Raw genomic sequence first — 18,220 nt, 5'->3', positions numbered from 1 at the left:
AATTATGTACTGTGGGGAGAAAGTGGACATAAAGGTTTTCTTTCTCTCTCAAAATGCTAGACGCTGAATACTGGAAAATTCAAGACAGATCAAGGGAAAGATGTCTTCATGCAGTGGACAGTTAACCTATGGAATTCAATGCCGCAAGATGAAGTGATGGTCTCCAACTAAAACTGCTTCAAAAGATTGGACAGATTCATGGAAGATAAGACTATCAATGGCTATTAGTTACAATGTGCTGCCTAGGATTAGAAGCAGTATGCCTCTGAATACCAGTTGCTGAGAATTTTGAGTAGGGGGAGACCTACTGTGCTCGTGATTGCTTAGGGACTTCTAAGGGGCACCTGTTTGGCCAACAGGATAGTCGACTAGATGGGTCTTTGGCCTGATCCAGCAGGACTCTTCTGCCCAGAATGTCACAAAACAAAGCTCTCTTTCAATGGGTTGCTTTAAAATGGATCTAGTAGGCCACTCAGAAGGGCCGTTCCATAATTATCTCAAGTTAGTGTATCCCCTTATTTCCCTTCTCCCAAGTTCAACTCACAAGCAGCAAGTCCCAATTTGTTCCAAAACTTCAACTGATGTGAGTGGTACACCCACTCACAGTAGTACCCCCTATTCCCATGCTGCATAACTGGGCCTTCACTGGGCCCAGAAGACCCCTTCAATGATCAACAGTATGTCCACCTGGTCTTTCAATCCTGCTGCAAACCATCTGTGCCCCATTTTCCATACATAAGCATCCTCTTTCACATGGAACAAGAATGAAGTCTGACTACATCTATTACTGCATCCTTCCTTCCACAGGGCCCAGTTCCCACATCCAGCAAGTGAAGAGTTCCAATGAGCCAAGCTGCTTCCCCTCCTTTTTCCCTCAAAGACCCCAACTTTTACAAATCCCAGAATCATACCTTCCCAAAACCCAAAGATTGAGCCCAATTTCTTCTACATTTTTTCTCTTGAAAAAACCCTAGAAGGGGCAGTTCCTCAACTATCCACTAACAAGCTATCCCACACTGCAATATCACAACAGGTTCCCCACATCTGCAGCTATGTGGGGTGCACAGTTTTCCAGCGCTATATTTTTTCAGTGGAAAATGTTCCATTTTGTAAGTTCATTAGGAACAACAAATTGATGCCAACTGCAAATGCAATACTAGGCAAACTTAGCATTATCAATGCATTTAGCTTTCTTTACTAAATACAGGTAAAATAAAAATGTTCAACTGGCTAACCCTTTGACACTGAAAGTTTCCTACTGCAAATTATCCTATGCAAATCACCATTTTTTTGGAAAAATATCTGGATAAACCACATCTTTCTTCCTTTAAGAGGAAAATGCTGGACCACATCCAGCTACTTCTTTATTCCATTCAAGGAAGACCCGTTTTCCAGTTCTCTCTTGACTTAAACACACACATCCAGCCCTCACAGAGTAGAAGTCAATTGGTACAGTTGCCAGCATCCAGCTCAATTGATTAGAGCGAGGTGCTATAATGTTGCAGATTTGATGTCCTTAAGGGACAGCTGCATCTTCCTGCACGACAGGGGGAAGGACTAGATGATCCTTAGCATCCCTTCCAACTCTATCCCGTGCCATTTCCAAAGAAAAGGAATCCAGCGCATCCTTAGAAAGGGCCAGTAAACTCCATCCCACAAGACTGACGAAAAGTACTCTGGTACCTTACAAACTGGCAGGTTTATTGTGACAGAAGCTTTCAAGGACCACAGCCCACTTTTGTCACATACACAGCCACCTCTAGCCCACGAAAGCTTCTGCCACAACAAATGTTTTAAGTATTTGAGGTGCCATAAGTTTATTTTATTGCAAACCTAGAGATAAAATGCAAAGGCAGAACAACAGCTTTTTCTCATCTCCCCTCAAAAGTCACACAGCCCGTTGGTACCACTGATAAAGTGACACCCAGCTAGATCAGCTACTGCTCTTCAACTCACCTCCAGGATGCCCTACTACAGCTGTAACTCAAAAGAACAACAACACACAACTCCAGTGCATCTTTGGCGAGGCAGAGGGGAAAGTGGGCTCACCCCACTAGAAATGAGCTTTAGCACATCCTCCTCACAACTCAGAGCAGGGTGTGGGTAGGGTTCCTAAATGGCCAACACCAACTCTCATCCCTCAAAGACCCCAAGACCACTGTAAGCAACAACCATATATACAATTCCAGTGCAAACTTGATGGGGGGGGGGAGTGGAAAGATGGATCCATGCCCACCACAAATGTGCATGTTCCACACTCTTTATGTTCTTGTATAGAGAGAGAGATGGGACTCTTCCCCCCCACACACTCTTTAATCAGTTTGGGTGTGTATTGCCTGGGAGATCTGCAAGGATGCTCTGCATCCATAAACAGACACACACTGACTAAAAGGGACTAGCACATCCCTAAAGGGTCCCCATCTCCTCTCCCTGAAGAAGACCAGAGAGAGTGAGGAAAACGCACACACGCTTTTCCCTTGCATGGCACCCCAATTCCTCAACCTTTTCCCCAGGAAGCTTTGCCTTCCCACCCAGCCACCCTCCCCCCCCCAAAAAAAATCACGGCATCTTTTGAAAGGAGCAGAGGGAGTTACCTCGCAAAGGCATCCTCCCTAAGAGGTTGTGGGCTCTCCTTCCTTAGAGGTTTCTAAGCATCTGTCAAGGGATGCTTCAGTCGAGATTCCTGCATAGCAGGGGGTTGGACTAGAGGACCTTGGGGGGGCCCTTCCAACTGTACAACTCGACGACACTTCGGCTCTGAAGTCGTGAGGGAAACGGGCCCCCTCAGAAAAGACACACACACACACACATATATATAAATAGGTATGCATTCGTCCCTGCTTGGAAAGCCCCCCCCCCCGAAAGGGCCTTCCAGCCCTTCCCCCAAAGGGCCCCCCACCCTATGCCGCCTCTCCCCCCCCCCCCACATATCCTGCAGCCCACAGGGCCGTTACCTGCTCGTCGAAGCGGCTGACCACGGCCTGCACCCACTCCACCGGCTTGTGGGCCGCCATGTCCCGCCGCCCAGCCAGGCGGGGGAGGAGGAGGAGGAGGGTCTCGACGCCCCCGCCCCTTCTTCCCCCTCGGCTCGATCCGGCCGCCGCCGCCGCCGCGCTCTCAGCTCCCCTCCTCCTCCTCAGCCATCACAGCCTACGAGCCACCATGACACCACACCGGAAGCGGGGACCAGAGTCCGCCCCCAACGCCAGCCCCGGACGCCGGGAGAGAGAGAGGGAAGCGGGGGGAGCGACAAGTGGGGCGGGGGTGGGGAGGGGGGAGAGCGAGCGAGAGAGGAGGGAACCAAGGCAAGGCGCATGCGCGACGGGCGGAGGGAGCTCGGGCCGCGACGCATGCGCGCGCTCGCGGTGGGTGGGTTGAGGGGGGAAAGAGCTCGGAAGCCAAAGGGCAGCGGCGCACGCATGGGGAGAGGGTGGGAGATAGCAGAGGCAGCGCGGCGCAGGCGCGGCGGCGGCGGGGGGGGATAAGGGCGCATGCGCGCGGGCGGCGGGGAGGGGCGCGGGAAAGGCGAAGGGGTTAGGGCGCAGGCGCGGCGCGGAAATGTGCGGCAGGGTTGGAGGAGAAAACTGAGTGGGAAAGCCGACCCGCGGGCGAAGGGAAGCACTACTGCGCAGGCGCGGCGAAGTGGACAGGGTGGATTGGAAGAAGGTAGCTGGAATTATATACTGCGGATTTTAAAAATCAACGCTGACTTTAACGTGGCTGTTTTTATTTATGTAATCCTTAATGATTTCAGCTTAACTGCTCGGTATTTTTTTTGTGTACGTAAATGATGAAGATATAGTATGAGTTATTTTTTAATTTTTTTTTGGAATAAACCGAAACCAGATCTCGAAATTTAAACGTTTGTTTAATTAATGGACAAAACAGCCCGGACAGGAAGGCATTAAATGCAGCATTCCTATAACTCTTTTTTAAAATTTATGTTTTGTTTTCCATGGTACAGAGGATACATTTGGGGTAAGCACCTGTTAAAACAACAAACAACTTCTCCCGATAAAATTACAGACTGCATTCTAACTCTTGATTCCTCTAACAACATAGAATTGTAGAGTTGGAAGGGACTCCAAGGGTCATCTAGTCCAACTTCCTGCAATGCAGGAATCTCAACATGCCATTTAGCTCTCTAGCTATTACTTTTGACGAGTCAGATGGAGACATACAATGATGATGATGATGATGGTGATAGACTTCCTAGTTTCCTGAGCTAGTTTATTAGGACAAATGGGGCTCTTCCCACCAATGTTGAGTCTGTTTACGGTTCTTATATTCCTGCATGACCCTGATACTTATGCTACCAGTTTTGCAAATTTTATTTTTTGCCAGTTTGTCCACTAGAGGTCACTCGCTTGACGCGAAAACATTTGGTGCTTTAAGGGGTGGAGCAGAGACAAGAGAAAACCAGAGCGTACTTTGCTTTTATTTATTCAACAATTACCTGTTCCCATATTTCTTCACTGTCATTGAGACTTTAAGCTGGAAAATACCCCCCACCGAGCTACAATTTGCAGAGCGGCCTACAACATGCAAAAATACATAACTGCAAGACAACAAAAGAAGACTGAAACGGTAAATTAACCATTAAAAAATACAAAACCAAGCAGAACAATTTCCACATAAATTGCAGCAAAATAAAAGATACAAAAAACCAACAGCAGCAACCCTCTCCTTTCCATATTCCTTTCCTTCTTCTTTGTCCTTTTTCCTGTTTTGTGAATATTAATAATTATAGCTTTAAAAAAAAAGTAAAATGGAACAGATATTGAGGAGAGCAGGTTCATGGCACGGAAGCAGCTCCTTGCCTTTCTGGACACAGCTCTCTGTTCAATGAAGCTTTCGTTGCAGGCCTAGCCTTTGTTCCTTCTGTCTTCATCATGACAATAGTGCTAGGATGCTCTGCGATACCATTGCACTTCATTAAGGTGTGTCCCAACTCTGGATCCAGTTCCCTTTGCAGGATCACATTGCTGGAGACACTGCTGTCTGGCCACATTTTTTGTTCAGCGTTGAGCCCGATGAGGAGTTCTAGCTCACAACTTATCTTGGCTGACCCTAATGCAGGTGTTTTTACTGCTTATTCCAGCACTGATGTTAACAAAGACTCACTGCACAATCTGTTATCCCACACACCCCAATAAAGAGGAGAAATACCAGGATTAGAGAGAGGCGTCTGTTGTGTAAAACCCTGCAGATCAGAAGTAGTCACATGGGCCTAGCTAAAACGAATGACAGAGAGAGATGAACGCTTGTTGCCTCAGGCCCGTTTCACTGAAAAAACAAAAAGGTCTGATGCTCGGTGAGTCTTGTGACCTTGTCATTGTATCATGAACTCAGGATATAGCCACCTCCTTATATGATGTCATGGCATCAGGGTAATGAGGGAACTCCATTATTCTGATCTGTAACCTGAACATAGCAAAGACCAAACAACTGGGTGAACTTTCTGTTTTTACGCTACAGGAAGGAAATGAAACAGGCGAAAACTATGTCAAGCTGCAGGGCATCAGGCCAAAAGTCCTGTTTGTAAAGCGTGAGTCAAAGCCTGTGAGACTAGCAGACTATCCAGGCCTGCCAACATATAAATCTCACATATTCCTCTGCTTTAAAAATAATAATAATAATTGCTGCACATGCATGCGCCCCTGATGTATGTTTTGCTCTAGAAGGCTTAGTTTGGTCAGAATTGAGTATACATTTGCAGAGTTAACGCTAAATACATTACAGTGGTACCTCAGGTTAAGTACTTAATTCGTTCTGGAAGTCTGTTCTTAACATGAAACTGTTCTTAACCTGAAGCATCACTTTAGCTAATGGGGCCTCCTGCTGCCGCCGCGCTGCCGGAGCACAATTTCTGTTCTCATCCTGAAGCAAAGTTCTTAACCTGAGGTAATATTTCTGAGTTAATGGAATCTGTAACCTGAAGCGTATGTAACCTGAAGCGTATGTAACCCGAGGTACCACTGTACTTCTGGTAAATGAGCCACCATAACTGCTAGAAGGCTGTGAAAATTTGTGTCCCAGGCTTTTCAGACTCATCTAACTCATGTACTATCTGAAACCAAAGGGGCACATTGGTTTCCAGATGTAAAATATATTAGCATTATTTTCAGCTCTCCTACCCTGCGACATAGGCCTGAAATTCCCCACCTTTGGGTTATGTTCTATACAGGCTTCTCCTGCTGTCCCAGTTCTGTCCTTGCAACAGCCCTGTGAGGTATGTTAGACTGAGTGATGGTGGCAGGCCCAAGGTCACCCAGTGAGCTTTAAGATTGAAGGAGAACTTGAAACCTGCTCTTGCTAGTCGCAACACAGTTGGCTAATCCTCATAGATCCATTGCATTAGTTTCTTCACTTTCTTTACATGGGAACACAGAGCGTTGGCAAGAGATTGGTCAAAACCTGAGTTCAAGTCTAAAACAACACCAGATGTTCCTAACAGCTGCCCTGACAAATCCGCTTTGGCCTTGTTTGAGCCTCATTTTTCCAGTTTATATGTACTGCAGAAGGTGCTGTTGGAACACTGAGCAGACCTGAGAGTCTTCTTCCAACCACACCTGTCTGCAAAGGCTTGTGCAGAATGTACTTTAGGATCCAGCGGCATTCCAGTGGAAGGAGTGGTTGATTCTCTGCCAGGATCTGCTTCTGCCTCCAGGCAGGTCTGCTTTGTACTGAGAGGAGAGAGCAGGGATGACAACTGTCACGGGATCCTCCTTTGCAATGCATTAAGCACAGGGAGTGGCAGAAAGGAAAATGGGCTGCTTTTCCTGAAATTCGCAAATCTAGGTTACCATGTGACAGCCCCCGTGGAAAGGGTGTACAAAGTTTGCTTTATGGCATCACATGCTTTAAGAGACCTAATTCCTCAAATTATTAGACTTTAAGTTTTTCTCTCCCTTGCTGTAGTTGACCTCTCACTAAGCTGCAATGCCCAGCACCCTTTACAAACTATAATTCCCAGGACTCTTTGGAAGTGGGGATGTGCTTTAGATATAGCCTTAAAGTGCTATTGTGCCACATCAGTGGTCATGAAGAATCCTGGGAACTGTGGTTTAAGGTGCTGACCTCACAGAGCTACAGTTCCCAACACCCTTAACAAACTACAGTTCCCAGGATTTTGCATCACTATTGAAGTAGTGTAACAGCACTTTAAAGACTTTCAGACTTACTGATTTTCCTGAGTCTAGACAACTTGTTTCAGGGAGATGCCCTCCCTCTTCCCTCTGTTTCACCCGTCTTCTTGCTGCCAACCAGTCAGTAGGCTACAGTAAATATATATTTTTAAGAAGGCTTTTGACACCCTTTATTAAGGTTGCCATTATTAAGGTTGCAACCCTATGCAAATGTACAGGGAAGTAAACCTGAATGAACGCAAGGGGACTTGCTTCTAAGTACAAAGGAACGCACTTAAGAATCCTAAGTGGAATGCTTGATACCCTTTCATTATAAATAATTTGCCTTTTAATAGATTTGGATGCACTAGTTTACCAGGACAGGTCACATCTACGCCATACATTTAAAGTACATTTAATGCACATGGTTCCCCCCACAAAATCATGGGAACCATAGTATACCTCTCACAGCGCTACAATTCCCAGCACCCTTAACAAACTAGAGTTCCCATTATTATTATTTGAGGGAAGCCTTGTGCTTTAAGCACATGTTGTGGACGTGACTGCAGTACTGCTATACGGCACTGTGTCTTAACTCCGTGCAAGGCAAAAGAACGTACTCTGATGTAATTCTGCAAAGTACCAAGACAATGGTGACACTTTAAGATGAATGAGGCAAAACAAATAGTAGAGGGTGTGCCAACTCAGATCTGGGGAGTGCCAGACACGACTTTCCCTTGCACATCTTCTGCTGCAACCCTTGAGAGTCTCCTTAACCTCAAATCCAGGCAGGGCAATGGAGCACATACTGTAATTACAGGGTTGCTACTTAAATTGGAAGCCTTGATCTTTGTGCCAAGATGCAGGTAATGAAATTAATAGCTCTGCGATTATATAACATGGCCTTTCCCTGAAAGCAAACGTCGTAAATTTTATGTAAACCATATTGCCTTGGCTCTTACTGCTGGGGAAACAACTCAACCTCTTGGTTCTGTTTCTGCCCAAATATTTATTGCATAAATTGGATCAGTACATAGACAAAGCACTGGTTACAAGGTATTGCAGGCAGAAAAGGCCTAGGTGCATCGCTGAGCGCTAGCTAAGATATTAATCCAACAAGTAGCACACCCCCTGCATCTTCCTTTCAAAGACCGGGGGCAGGGGGGCACAGCTCTTAACATGGCAAGCAGCTGGATCCTCAGGAACTGGCAAGTAACCACATAGCCATCAACTGTCCTGATTTGGGCAGGACATCCCGGAATGATAGAAACCATTCTGTTGTATAAGACGACACCGAATTTTAAACTTAAAAAAATTGGGGGGAAATATTGTCTTATACACAGAAAAATACAGTAAATAACTTGTCATGTTTGGTTCTGTGTGTATTGTAGATATAAAATCTCTTATTGCTTTATTATTATTAAAATGTTGAAGAAAAATAGAGAGAAAAATAAACTGCCGAATAAAGATTATTATCTTGTTTTGCAACCAGAGCAGAACAGCGCTATCAAACTGCAAAGCAGAGCTCCTTTGAAGTCCTCTTTGGAACAATTCGTCCTCAAACTCAGATCGTGTCCATGCTCTGAAGCTGAAAGACAAATGTTAAGTGTCCGGGTCTTTTTCTTAGGGAAAGGGTAGCCAACAGGAGGAGATGCCTGAACAAAACAAGGCAGATAAAGGATAAAGGCAGAGTTGTTCATAGGCAAACAACTGTGGAAAATGCATTTGGCTCTCAAGAGCAGTTGTGCTGACAGAAGGAAGCAGGCCAAATGGCATCTCAACAGCCAGACTTCCCTTCGCAAGGGGTGGGGATGGAACTGGAGAAGAAGGGCCTCTCTCAAACCCTTGGAATGGTTGGCCTCTGCACACAATATCTGTGTTATGTCCCATAGTTGAGTCAGAGGATTGGAATCTTTGCCTGCCCAGCAGCTTATTCGAGTTAACCACATCCAATCGACATGTTACTCTGCGTCTAAAGGGCCTAGTGACGGTTCGCCTACCCACAGCAGCGACCAGAGGAGAAAGGGCTGCTGGGGGGAGCATAGATAGAAGAAACGCCTTGGTGCATCTTCTAGCTGCGAAAGTGGATTCCTCCATCTGACCCAGCTGCAACAAAACATGTCTCTCCCATATCGGTCTCTGCAGCCACTGTAACTCTGCGACAGTTTTAACTTTACCCCCGACAGCACGGTCTTCCATAGTCTCCTAAGACGGACGGGTGCCAACAACAGCCTTCTCGCTTCTACCACATGACATGCCCATTGTTTTCGCCACATGAGACTCTTCTCCAGCTCCTACATACCTATGAAACGGCCCCAAGGGTCACCATTCAGGGACTGGTGGTGCCACCATTGCACATGGAAGGAACCAATGAACGAATGGCAATGACGTCACATCCCCCATGGAGCGCTATGTGGTTCCATAGCCTGGCTCCTGCATGGGCCAACCAGACTGTTCGCTCCACCACAGCGTTTGAACCTGGGACCTGATTTCATGCAAATCATCATCTGCTCGCCCCTGGAGCTATGGCCCTTTCCCTTCCACAACCTCCTGGCTGCAACCTGGCAACTTTATCTCAGCTGGGAAGCTATAATCCTTTAAGGTAGGTAGGTGACAAGCTCCCACATAGGCAGCCAAAACCCTTTTCCCAGGAGCTCAAGTGTTTCATATAGCTGCTTCTGAGGTTGTTTTGACGAGGCATTTTAATCATTAACCACTTTAAAAGCTGCTTTCCTAGAGAGAGGCCAAATATGGTTATTGTATTATAGGGTAAAAGGGTGAGATGCCTTACATTACATTAAAGCGAGAGAGAGAAAAGGAGAGACCCTGGACGTCATTGCACCTAGGCTGTCCTATGTCACCTTCCCAGTTTCAAGCAGGGCGACCAGATGCAAAACACACCACAGCTGTCCTATAATGGTACGCATCACCCTCATTATCCAGGGTTGGCGTATTTTGAAGAGCAAAAAAGAGGACACACTTGCCAACTTATACTTTTAACTATGGATCTCTATGCGACTCTCATCATGGCATATGGACATATGGCATGCCAAAGTTGGCTTCCAAGCCATTTACAAATACAGTGGTACCTTGGTTCTTGAATTTAATCCATTCCGGGAGTCCGTTTGACTCCCAAAATGATTCAGAAACGAAGACAAGGCTTCTGATTAGTGCAGGAGCTTCCTGCACTCGATCGGAAGCCACATCAGATGTTTGGCTTTCGAAAAATGTTTACAAACCAGAACACTCACTTCCAGGTTTTCGGCATTCGGGAGCCAATTTGTTTGGGAGCCAAGCTGTTCAGCTACCAAGGTACCACTGTATACAACCAACTACAGAAACATAAATGCTCCTAGATTTAAAAAAATAATACAGTAAAACAATCCCATCAACACATTAAAATAAACACCTGCGATTAAAATGTGCAATAAAGCAAGCCAGGCGTAGGAAAGCTTTAACTCTCTGGCTGTTGCTGAGCAACAACTCCCGACCACCTTGGCTTGCAGGTTTCCCATTGATGCATCTGGCTGGCTGCTGCAAGAACAGGATGCTGGACCAGATGGGCCACTGGCTTGATCCACTAGGTTTGACATATGTTCCTTAGGTATGGCCAATTGCAGTGATAGTGGGAACAGCCGTTCATCAACATCTGGAGGACCAAAGGTTCCCTGCACCTCGTGCAGATGAGGTAATTTCAGTAGGTGTTACCTTGCATAACAAGCTAGACTTGCTGAAATCCCGTCTTTTACACCAGTGTTAATGGTTGGTGCGGAAGGGAGCCCTGTTTTCTTACGCATCTGGTGACTCTTAATTTGAAGGCTATTACTCAGAAGTTCATGCTGTCAGGGCTGTTGTTCAATAAAGCTATGAGCTCAGGAGGTCGTTGGTCTATCTAGTTCAGTTTTGGGTCACCGTGGATAGTACCATAAAATAGAATAAAAAGAAAATACCAGGAATGGTCTATACTAGAAAATTCAAGTAACTTAAGGGCTGCCACATGGAAGATGGAGCAAGCCAGTTTTCTCCTGCTGTGGAGGGTAGGACTCGAACCAATGGCCTCAAATTACAAGGAAATTCCAACTAAATATCAGGAACAGCTTTGACAGTCGTGGACTCTCCTTCCTTGGAGGTTTTTAAGCTGAGGTTGGGTGGCCATCTGTCATGGATGCTTTGGTTGAGATTCCTGCATTAACCTCATTTGTACTCGATGACCCTTGGGGTCCCTTCTAACTATGATTCTGCGAACCTTCCTATAATTGAGGTTTTGATAATGTGCCATTTCATTTCATTGATTAATTACTTGGTTAACAAGCAGGTGGTTAATCAGCAACGATCATTTGACCAGTTGAAAGCAATCATAAGGCTGTGCTGATAAGATCTGCTTACAGCTCCGATGCACCGTTTTATCAGTCAACACAGGAAGAGTGGGGGAACTAACAGCAGTAAATCAGAAAAAGGGGAAGCTCAATATTTGCTTTCTTGTTTGCACAAAGCAGTTGGAATAACATGGCTCACAATATTTTTGAGGTTCGGTGTTTTTGTATTTTTGTTTTTCAGTCCATGTCAGAGATCAACTCCTCTCCTTCCCTGATGTGAAATATACCGTAAGAACAAGAGCAACAGCAACAAAACCCACAGGGTTAATTGGAAGAAAGGGAGAGTTTTGCAACATGCCATCGTTTATTGGTGTTAATAAATTACTTGTTGAGATGATAGATTTGGGGCAAAGGGGGGAAATTGATTAAATGACTTTCCATTCTGTTCATAACAGGAGCGGCTGGAGCAGCCTGTAGCTCTCCCTCATTTTTACAGTCTTGCCAAATTGTGTAGCTGTTGCAAAACCTTGTAGTAGAGCAGGCCTTGCTGTTTCCCAGGCCTCAGCAACGTCACCAAACGCCTCTCAATAGGTTGTACCCATGCTAGCCCAACTCTGAGTAAACCCACTGAAATCAATAAATGAGGCTAAGTTTGGTCCTTTAATTTAAAATGGGTCTACTCTGAGTAGGACTTGGTTGGATTTTACCTCAGGTCACTGCACTCAACAAACACTGAGCTCATCTTGGCGCCCAGGAAAGGTGCCTAGCTTGTAAGTCTGGGGAAAAATGAGAAACCAAGAGAACATTGAGAGACCCATCCCTAATTCCATCTGGTCTATTTTGCAAAACATTGCTTATTTATAGCCATAAGTAAGTGAGGATTATATTTCTAGAGCTGGCACAAAAGTTGGTGTGATTTTTGTTCTTGTTTTCATTCTAGCCACGCTACCCATCCTTAAAAAAACACACACACACAAAAAAAACCTCACAGAGATTCAGTTCTCCCAAATTCCCCTCACAGAACCTACAGTTCCCAGATTTCACTGAGAAGAGGGATTGAAGGACAAACCACTCCGATAAGCGTTGCTCGTAGGGGCATCCTAACAACTCTCAGCACCCGGATTAACTACAGGTTGCTCTGGAGGAAGCCATGACTGTTTAAAATTGTACAATACTGCTTTAAATGTACAGTGGCAATGTGTCCAGAGAAGGGAAGCCCACCAAGACTGGAGTCATGTGGGTGCAGAAAGTTCACGTATTGGCTTGAAATCACCTTTGACTGTAGTTACTTTTGATGTTACAGGGATACGGCTAAATGTCACTCAATCATTGAGCTGGTCCTCCTATCATAAAGAGGGGCTGCCATAATCCCCACGCCTCTTCTACACCTGCAACACTCCTTTGCCCTCTTCGTCAAACCTTCTCAGCATCTCCCATCAAAGCAAAGTAAAACTCATTAACCATTAACAGCTTTAATCATAAACCCAACACGCACAACACCTTCCTTCCAAGTGCTTCTCGGCCCTCCTTGGAGTAACCCTTGCCCCCTGTTTCCTCACTCACCTGCTTTTATCACTGCTCTGTTGCTCTTCAGATTTTCGGTGCCAAAGTCTGACTTTGTTAACTCATGCATTGAGTTATGCAGCTGCACAAGAGTTATTCGGGCCAGGCCATACAGTACTGAGCTGCACCTGGCCTGGAGAGCCCCATTCAGCACAGGAGCACCATCTGCACAATAGGTTTAAAGCAGTACTGTACCACAAGTGGCGCTGTGGGTTAAACAACAGAGCCTAAGACTTGCCAGTCAGAAGGTCAGCGGTTCGAATCCCCGCGACGGGGTGAGCTCCCGTTGCTCGGTCCCTGCTCCTGCCAACCTAGCAGTTCAAAAGCATGTCAAAGTGCAAGTAGATAAATAGGTACCACTCTGGCAGGAAGGTAAACGGCATCTCCGTGCACTGCTCTGGTTTACCAGAAGCGGCTTAGTCATGCTGGCCACATGACCTGGAAGCTGTACGCCAGCTCCCTCGGCCTGTAAAGCGAAATGAGCGCCGCAACCCCAGAGTCGGCCACGACTGGATCTAATGGTCGGGGGTCCCTTTAGCTTTACCACTTTACATGGTCATGGCTTCCCCCAGAGAATTCTGGGAACTGTAGTTAGTTAAGGTTGCTGAGAGTTAGTAGGGGACCCTTATTCCCCTTACAGAACTACAAATCCTGAATGGTTTAACAAGCAATACCTCTTTCCCAAGGGAACTCTGGGAATTGGAGAGCTCTGTAAAGAGGGGTCTCCTAGTACTGCAGCTCTCATCACCCTTAACAAACTACTATTCCCAGAATTCTTTGGGGAAAGCCATAACAGTTTAAAGAGGTAGGAATACAGCTTTTAACACACCCTGTTTTAATATTGTGTTGAATTTAAAACTGTTGTAAGTTGCCCTGGGATCTGATGGTGAAGGACAGGTAATAAATTGACTAGGAATAAGAATAAAAATTATTTAAAGTAAGAAACTGCATCTTTTGTCTGTGTATGAGGAGGATTATGAAAGATCACTGTCAAGCCCTGTTTGAACTCTCGTCTTCCAGGATATGCTATTCTTTCGCTAATGACATATCATCGTACCCGGAAACTTGTTTTTGTTTTGGCAAAGTGTGCCACAGTAACATGATACTCGACCTCCTTGTTCTTCATGGTCAAACAATTTCATGCAAGAGCTGGCAGAGGAAAGGGAAGCCACGTTGCTGCACGCCAACAAAAAGCGTTCAACAAACACACACACAAAGCCTGTAGGAAGGCTCTGAATCACTTGCCTAGATCTGCAACACTGACAGGTCATTTAGAACTCGAATTAATGAGGTGGTTTTTTACCTTCACACTTCCACTCCTTGCCACATTTTGGACACCTTCCTGCTTGCCTGAAAGTAATCCTTAATCTGTTAGTTATTTCCAATTCTGAAAAGATACTCTTAATTAGGGTCATGGGTTCGAGTCCCTAGTTGGGCAAAATATTCCTGCATTTTGCAGGGGGTGGACTAGATGGTCCTCGTGGTCCCTTCCAATTCTACAATTCTATAAAAAAGCACAAAACCAGGGGGACATAGCAGTGAGGCTCTAACACAGGGGTGGGAAAACCTTTTCACCCTTCTGGGGAATCTTCCAGCGGCATTTAGGGCAAGAGGTAAAAGTGGGAAGAGCAACAATTTCATATTTTACCACTGTACAATATGCTAATTTACAGAACCGCCTGCCTCTGCCTCCTCTATTCAGGCAAGAAAGAGGCATTACCAGAGTTCAAGGACACAGTATTAGGTAATTAGTATTTATTTCATTATATTGATGTTTTCATGGATCTTTTGTCATCTCTATCCTTTTATTTTGCACTCTGTGTATTGCTATATTTTTATGGCAGTGCAGATTATAAATTTGTAAAGCAAATAAACGTGAGGCAAACTACACCCCTGAGCCCTTCTGATGTCTCTTTACTGCCATGGCACTCATTTGTTCCTTTGACATCAAACATTTTCTATGAATCTGTGGAGTCCCAGCACTTCCTTGCTGTTCTCTAAAGCTTTTTGTGGCAGTCAAGTACTGCAGGACCACCAGCAGCGCTTCAAAAAGAGAACGTGCCTTGCTTGTCTCCTATGCTGTTCTCAATTTCTGAGCCTTGCAACAAGGTTAACCAAACAGTGGTTTTTATCAACGGCCTTGATTGTCTCTGTCCAAACAGGCTTGCAATGTGACTCACTCCAGCTGAACTGCTTGCAGAGTTACTCCAAAAAGCATCATGTGGAAGATGACTCCATCAAAAGGAGTGAGCCTTTATACACATACTCATAAAGGTTTCACATCATATTTCAGCTGTGATGGATGAAAATCCATTACTCTGCGATGTTCAATCCCTTGTCATCTACTAAAACAAGGAAAAAGACTGTTGTGACTCAGTGGACAAGTCTCTGTTTTTGCACATAGATGGTCCCAGGTTCAAGCCTTGTTGGTTTTGCTTTAAAGAAGAAGACGAAGAAGAGTTTGGATTTGATATCCCGCCTTTCACTCCCTTTAAGGAGTCTCAAAGCAGCTAACAATCTCCTTTCCCTTCCTCCCCCACAACAAACACTCTGTGAGGTGAGTGGGGCTGAGAGACTTCAGAGAAGTGTGATTAGCCCAAGATCACCCAGCAGCTGCATGTGGAGGAGCGGAGATGCGAACCCGGTTCCCCAGATTACGAGACTACCGCTCTTAACCACTACACCAAACTGGCTCTCTTAAAAAGCATCGTGATTAGCTAACTCTCTCAAACATAAGTTTTCTCTCCGCATAATGTCTGCAGATCAAGTGAAAAACACAGGAGCAATGTATGTGTAATCTTAAGAGTTATTGATTCACTTTCTTTTCATTTTGACCTCTGATTCCCACTCTGAATTTGTCAAATTAAATGTTAATTCAGAGGTTGTTATCAATATGCATATCAGCTATTGCTTTTTTTCTTTGGGAATCTAAAGTCTTTTAAAAACAAAAACAGCTAAGGGACAAACTTTGAGAACCTTTTGTCTTAGGCATGAACCAACACACCAGTCCTTAAGCTGTGATAGGAAAGTGGGATAATAGATTGTGGCAATACTGGGAGTCACAGTTCCAGAGGTTCATTTAGGCAGTTTTAGACTCTGGACTTCATGGTCTTACAGGCAGCTTCCTCTTTAAATGACAAGATGTACGACTTTGCTTAATTAAAACTGTGGCAAACCAGTCCTGCTGTGTTACAGGACTGTTCTAGGTCATTATGATGAAAGGGGCCCTGGACTTCTGCCTCAAAATCTTGCTCTGATGGCACCCCTTGCCAGTTTCCACATAAGGTTTTGCTGTCCAGTGTTCTGAAATCAACAAATACTAGCTGCATTCACACAATACATTTAAAGCACATGATCTCCCATACCCTCCAACATTTATCTGATGAAAATACGGATGTCCTATTCCATAATGATAATTTTACCATTTATACCCCACACATCTTACTGGGTTGCCCCAGCCACTCTGGGCAGCTTCCAACATACATAAAAACATAATAAAACATTAACCATTAAAAAAAACCCTTCCCAATACAGTACAGGATTGCCTTCAAATGGCTTGCCGGTGGGTGGATAACTCCATATCCTCCAACATTTCTCTGATGAAAACAGGGATGTCCTAAGGAAAAGCGGGACATTTCGGGATCAAATCAGAAACTGAGATGGCTTCTCTAAATCTGGGATGTCCCTGGAAAATAGGGACACTAGGAGAGTCTGGGTCTACCCACCCCCATAATACTGGGAACTGTAATTCCCCTCACAGATCTACAATTCCCAGCACCCTTAACAAACTACAGTCTCCAGGATTCTTTGAAGGAAGCTATGAATTTGAAATGGACTTGAACTATATGGTATGTATGCAGCCATTGTTTCTGAGGCAGATGCTGGCCACTTCATCAAGTGATAATTGTTTTCACTTCCCCATTCCACAACAACCCATTTTAAACTTGAGGAGCCCTCAATCAGATTGGCACTCAGTTTAGTAAATAAGCCGTGCATCTGCTGCGTTAAACCAATTGTATGGTTTAGCAATTTGCGACATTATTGGAATGTGCAATTGTGTGTTCCCTGTTGTAATGGCTTGACTTTGCGAGCTGAATGACGGAAGGCACGTTTGGATTTTTCAAATCTAGTTCTTTTGTAAAAACAAAAAAATCCCGCCACCAATTCCCCTTCAACTTCTTCAGAGTTTATTTTCTTCCTTCGGGCAGTCAAGGGCACATCTGTTTGCTGCAACAACCTCAAAGGATGAGAGAATGCATTTGGAACACATTTTGACATCAATAACCCAGGAACAGAGACATATTGAAGGGGTTTCCAGACCACGGCTATTAAATTTATTTATCATGTCCAGCAAATGCCAAGAGATTGGAGATTTACGGGTGAGGCGGCATGAATATCTTGGCATCATATAGAGTGCTATTTGAGGACGCAAAGGCACCTCTCCCAGTTGCTGTTGTTGGAATAAGTTGTGGCAAAAAGCACAGCACTGAGAAAGCAGAAAAATAACCACCGGGGTGGGGGGGGGGTGAGCTGTGTCTGCCAGCTGAAATCCTAAACATCTCAGTAATAAGTGCCACAAGTAAAATGGGGCTACATCTAAATGGGTAGAGCATTGCAGGTGGCATCTTTGTGAATCTACAGCCCCTGGTTCCCACATGCACCTGAATGAGATTATAGAGGATCAAGGTGGAGATAACATTTAGGAATGTTCCCCTATGTTAAAAACAAAACAAAAAAAGCCCCTCTCTGCAAATAGAGAACCAGCACAGCAGGCAACAATCTGGGAGAGACCATCTCACCTCCCTCATGCAGTAAGAGGACAGAACAGCACCTTTGCACTCTCCCTGGGGGAAATTGTGTGGTTTGGGCCTAGAGGAAAGGGGCAAATGAGGGCTTTTTGCTCAAAGGCGCTACAAAACTTGGCAGCGGGTGCCAATACGATATGGGAATTGAATGAAGGAGTTTTTCTGGATTTACTTTGAGATTTCCAGGCCTCAAGCTTTTGAGAACCTCTGGTTTTGGTATTAGCCAACACACCAGTTCTCGGGATATAATAGGAAGGTGAGGTCCTGGCTTGGAAAGGAAGCTGGGCCTGTATTTTTCCACAGACCTGGAATCTGCCCTTCAGTATTCCAAATATTAGCCAGATAGATCCTTACATTCATTTATTTTCCCCAAAGCTTATAACAACACTATAACTTGGGGTCATCTGTC

General features: G+C 45.0%; 2 protein-coding genes across 8 annotated transcripts in view; one reads left to right on the top strand and one right to left on the bottom strand.

The window, feature by feature from the left end:
- The window catches only part of NF1 (neurofibromin 1), a 159,691-nt gene extending 156,437 nt beyond the window's left edge, over positions 1-3,254 (bottom strand). For 5 of the 6 annotated variants that reach the window (XM_081890099.1, XM_081890101.1, XM_081890102.1 and 2 more), the window contains exon 1: positions 2,955-3,253. In XM_081890099.1, coding sequence (XP_081746225.1) covers positions 2,955-3,014 — 60 coding nt within the window. In that variant the 5' untranslated portion in view covers positions 3,015-3,253. Of the gene's footprint in view, positions 1-2,954 lie in introns of all 6 variants that reach the window. The other variant, XM_081890100.1, reaches the window with a different exon arrangement.
- EVI2A (ecotropic viral integration site 2A) overlaps positions 1-18,220 on the top strand; it is a 172,658-nt gene that overhangs the window by 107,315 nt on the left and 47,123 nt on the right. The window lies entirely within an intron of this gene.

Source organism: Podarcis melisellensis (genome assembly GCF_964234715.1).
Source record: "Podarcis melisellensis genome assembly, chromosome: 15".
Taxonomy (NCBI): domain Eukaryota; kingdom Metazoa; phylum Chordata; class Lepidosauria; order Squamata; family Lacertidae; genus Podarcis; species Podarcis melisellensis.
Note: the sequence above shows the minus strand (reverse complement) of the source record. Positions and strands in the feature narration are given on the sequence as shown.